The sequence below is a fragment of the Squalius cephalus genome (genome assembly GCF_949319135.1).
Source record: "Squalius cephalus genome assembly, chromosome: 11".
Taxonomy (NCBI): Eukaryota; Metazoa; Chordata; class Actinopteri; order Cypriniformes; family Leuciscidae; genus Squalius; species Squalius cephalus.
In genome coordinates, this window is record NC_137132.1 from 8371507 (window position 1) to 8376734 (window position 5228).

Here is a 5228-nt window from a genome sequence, read left to right on the forward strand (position 1 = left end):
AGAAACGCTTAATGTCAGATAACGTCCATAATAATTTGACTTTTGGTTCGATTTTTTGACCGTTTTCAGTGGTTATGAGGAGCAATATGAGAGAGAAATTTGGTAATCATTAAACCACATCATATTGTCAACACGGTACTTATGAAGCAGAATAGTGGGTCATATGTCTAATGCTTTTTGAAAACTTAAGGCTTTCTTCTTCATAAAACGAGTCGGACATCATCACATTTTTGTATACATTTTTTATTCATTTACATTAGTAAGCTACAGGACATCGTCTTTCAAAACATGACCTGCGCGAAAGAGAAAAAAAAAAATGAATGCGTCATTGTACCCAGCACTTCTGAAAATGCACTTCCGAATGGGTCTCTGTACCCAGCACATTTCAAACCAAACTGACGCCCATGCGTAGAAGGCTAACCTTGCCCAACCTTACACACCCTCCGCCTATATCTGTTATTGAGCAATACAAACAAAAAAGGCCAATGGCATTATTCAAGATTGTGAAAGTCAGTGATTAAGGCAGTTTTCTTAGTAATTTTGAGGTAGTCATGTTTTTGGATAAGAAGAGGGCTGGTCCAGACTCATAATAATCTCCCCTTCCTTTTTCACTCTTATCACTCCTTCGTATTTGAAGACTCTCAGAGCATATCTGGGCTTGAAGATTTGAAACAACAAACATGGTCAGTCACATTCAAGATTTACTAGCAATTTTTTATTATTAGAAGTTGTGTTGGTGAGAGGTAGTATGTGCAGGTCCTATTATAATGATCTATACACATGATATTTACCAATTTATTTTGTTTTTCTCTCTCTCTGTGTGTGTGTGTGTGTGTATGTGCTGTTCTGTGACTTTAGAAGTTCAATGTGTTTCTGAGTGGACTCCTGCTGCTCTTTCTGCTTCCTGATTGGACAGAAAGTGTTGACACTGTGGACATCAATACTCTCGCCCGTATTATTAACTTCATTGAGCAGAAGTAAGTCTGTCTCCAGTGGAAGTAAGGTCAAAATGTCATGGATTGAAAACATGGGAGTGTGTCATTAGTCAATACTTGATCTTGTTTACTGTTTTCCAGCTATAAGAGAGTCGATACAGATGGACATCCCCGTCAGTACGCCACCGCCATCAATGTGCCGAAGGATCAGTGTCAACAGAACTTCAATCTGAACACCTTCCTGACTCAGGAGAATGCTGAGAATGTGAAAAATGCTATTGATGATGAAACATACGCACTTTACCAGGGTGCAGATCTCATTGCTGCAGGAACTAGGAAAGTTGTAATTAGTAAAAAGAAGCAATACAACATGCATTCAGAGTCTCTCCTGCTGAATCCTGTTGACAACTCGCCTATGAGCAAACTTTTGAATAAAAGAAAAGACGGCTGCTCTGTTTTCTACACCTTTGAATCTCCCTGTGTTGACACGTGTCTGGATGCGACAGGCAGTCACAACATTATAAATGCTCTGGAGAAATGGAAAGAACATGATGGAATTAAAGCTTTTGTCTTTAAGGATTTCTGGAAGTTTGACATTAAAAAAGATCTTGAGACTAAGTTTAAGCAGATTGCGGCTCATGTTCCTCTTTTCCGCTGTGATGAGAATGAGTGTTATGCTTGTAATGGGGAAGGAGACACTCCCATAGACGCACGCTGTCTGCCTTAAAGAGAGATCTAACAGTTGTGCAGTAACAATCACTTCTTTCCCATGTGATTCTCTATTAAGATCTACTATATTGTTTTGAAAATCAGTATGCAGATGAACTAGTCAAATGCATTTCAAAATGAATCTTGCTTCCAACTTGAACAAATAAAATGCTTCTGCTTGGCAAACTTTGTGTTTGGGTTTTATTTCAAGATGAAATTACAGTAATGCACAAAAACACACGCATGTAGGTCATAAAAAGTCAAAAGGGAGGATATAAGAAGGCCTTTTACAGGCAAAAATGCAAAAGGTGGTTTATTTTGAACAGTGTAGATGTATGGGTGTTTGTATTTACTTGAGAACTCTGGCACATTGTTAACATTACTGACAAGAAAGAAAACAAGATTTATGTAGCTGTTGGGTTTCATTTTAAACAAACAAAAGAGAAATTGCAGAAATCGCTTTCTATGTAACATACTGGGAAAAAAAAGTCAAAATCAGGCTAAGAGTACTGAAAATAAATACAGACTATTCAACAGACATACACTACCAGTCAAAAGTTTTGGATTGTTAAGATTTTTCATGTTTTTGAAAAAAGTCATATTGTTAAATATTATGCAATTTAAAATAACTGTTTTCAGTTATTAAGAAAAATAAAAGAAAGAAAAATAAATGTAATTTATTCCTGTGATCAGAATTTTTTTTATTCCTGTTAAAATAAAATATATAAATATATTTTATTCTTCCTGTGATCAAAGCTGAATTTTCAGCATCATTACTCTAGTCTTCTTCAGTGTCACATGATCCCATCAGAAATCATTCTGATATGCGAATTTGATGCTAAAAAACATTCATTATTATTATCAATGTTGAAAACAGTTGTGTACAAAAATAATTCAGGATTTTTTGATGAAAAGAAAGTTCAAAAGAACAGAATTTATTTGAAGTAGAATCTTTTGTAACATTATAAATGTCTTTACTGTAACTTTTGATCAATTTAATTCATCCTTGATGAATACAAGTAATGATTTCTTTTATTTCTGTCCCCCCAAAAAATAAAATAAAAATTCTTACTGACCCCAAACTTTTGAACTGCAGTGTTTAATGTTACAAAAGCTTTCTATTTCAGATAAATGCTGTTCTTTTGAATTTTCTATTTATCAAGGAATCCTGAAACAAATATGTAAATAACTATTTTCAACATTGATAATAATCATAAATGTTTCTTGAGCATCAAATCATGATATTAGAATGATTTCTGAAGGATCATGTGACACTGAAGACTGGAGTAATGATGCTGGAAATTCAGCTTTGCATCACAGGAATAATTTACTTTTTAATATATATATATATATATATATATATATATATATATATATATATATATATATATATATATATTCACATAGAAATTATGTTGTTGTTTTTTTTATCAAATAAATGCAACCTTGGTGAGCAGAAGAGACTTCTTTTAAAAACATAAAGAATTGTACCGATCCAAAACTTTGACTGGTAGTGTAACTTTAAGAAAAAAAGGATACAAATTTATGATGATGATCACAAAAGCTTTCAGTGATGTTATAATTTTAGACAGTAAGGGTTACACATGACTGTATCGACTTAAAAAAAACTGCCATGCAGATCCTTCACATGGACCAAACCGAATGTCAAACAGTGTTGCCGTATCTCTCCATGAGCAAACTTAGGTCTAACAGACAGCTCTCCTTAGATAGGAAAATCACTGGCCACTTTATTAGGTATACCTGGCTAGTACAGGGTTTTACAATTTTGCCTTCAGAACTGCCTTAATTCTTCATGTCATATATTTCACGAGTTCACACTTACAAATAAGTCAGATAGAATAAATGCGTATTTGGCGTGCTGTCCGAGGAGAGGGCTCCGGGCTCGGTATTTGGCCCGAACCCAGAGTACTCCCCCCGTATTCCTGGCTGTGAAGAACAAGCCAAGAGTGAGGAGTCGGGGTGGTGGAGGGATGCTGAAAACTGTCAAGGAAGTTAGGTGAGTTGACAGAGTGAATATATATATATATATATATGCTTCCTCTCATGCTGATAGGGTAGACATGGTAATTGTTTGATGAGTTGATTGATTGATTGATTGCTTGATTATTTGAACGTGCTCCTCCCGAACTTTGTTAATAAAACATCATTCAATAAGGTGCTGGAAACATTCCTCAGAGTATTTGGTCCATACTGACATGATATCATTACACAGATTTGTCGGCTACACATCCATGAATGTTAATCTCCCGTTCCTCCACTTCCCAAAGCTGCTCTATTTGATCGAGATCTGGTGACTGTGAGAACATTTGAGTTTAGTGAACTCAGTGTCATGATCAAGAAACCAGTTTGAGATGATTTGAGCTTTGTGACGTGGCGTGTTATCCTGCTGGAAGTAGCCATCAGAAGATAGAAACACTGTGGTCATAAAGGGATGGACATGGTCAGCAACAAGACTGTGGCGTTTAAATGATGCTCAATTATTGGTACTAAGAGGCACAAAGTGTGCCAAGAAAATATCCCCTAAACCATTACACCACCAGCAGCCTGAACCATTGATACAGGCAGGATGATCCATGCTTTCATGTTGTTTACACCAAATTCTTTGTGTTATCAATGAAGAACTCAATGGTGCCACTAGTGGACTCTTTCTGCTTTTCTTTTGACTCGAAGTGCAGAGTCACAGATTGTGTGCACATTCCTACTCTTGGTCGTATTGTAAACAACTTTGACCAGAAGTAAGTATGCCTGACATAACTTCAACGACTTCAAACTATCGAATGACCTTTCACCATTTAAAGGTAATATTAGCAAAAAAAAGGTAAAAGTAAAGTAAAAGTATGAAAAGAGTGTTTGCTTGAGTTATGTTTCGCATGTTTTCCAGCTATCAGACATTCAGTGTGGAAAAACCACAGTTCACTGAAAGTGTTTCAAAAATCTTCTGATCTTACTAAAACATGGAAGATCCTTTAAAAGAACTTTGATAAAATGAAGATTGTTCCTCATGCTTTCCTCATCCACGGTGTGAGTGAGAATGAATGTCATCCTTGTGAAAGTGAAGGAAACACTCTCACTTCTGGTACAGTTAGAAATCATCATCATTTTGGCATCTGTTGATATTTGACTGGCAGCAGATGAAAGCTCACCTCATTGGACGATGATCAGTGGGGCAATAAAACGGTCAACAAACTCAGTGATCCAAACGTCAAGGCGGAGTCACTGAAATTAGACACACACTACTAGCTACTAAAAATAGCCAAACTTAGTGATTTGAAGTGTTGACATTCCATCTGGAGATGCTGTTTACACGACAGCTAAGTAAATGTAAGTCATCTAGATACAGGAAAAAAATATTCTAGTTAATAAAAACATCTTGACACCTGCTTCCTTATTTACCTTATTTTACCCCAACTCAAAGGAGATTATGGTAAAGATGCTGGAATTTACACCATATTACATTTAGAGGGAGAACTCATTTTATAGTGGCAGCCCATAGAAGACCCTGCAGATCAAGATATGTCAGGGCTGCTTTTCTCAAAACAGCCTCTCTATATCTCAGTAAACCTA

At 35.9% G+C, this 5228-nt stretch overlaps 1 protein-coding gene across 1 annotated transcript; it reads left to right on the plus strand.

The window, feature by feature from the left end:
- Positions 1–519: 519 nt before the first annotated feature.
- On the plus strand, positions 520–1826 carry LOC307167634 (uncharacterized protein). The gene is made up of 3 exons (XM_079886893.1): positions 520–683; positions 859–977; positions 1077–1826. Exons 1-3 carry the CDS (start codon positions 681–683, stop codon positions 1660–1662), a joined length of 708 nt encoding a protein of 235 aa, XP_079743019.1. The 5' UTR covers positions 520–680; the 3' UTR covers positions 1663–1826.
- The last annotated feature ends 3402 nt before the right edge of the window (positions 1827–5228 follow it).

What these genes read in the sequence shown, in the direction of transcription:
- LOC307167634 (XM_079886893.1), top strand. An exon ending in ATTAACTTCATTGAGCAGAA is followed by an intron (nt 978 to 1,076) that starts GTAAGTCTGTCT and finishes ACTGTTTTCCAG; the next exon opens with CTATAAGAGAGTCGATACAG.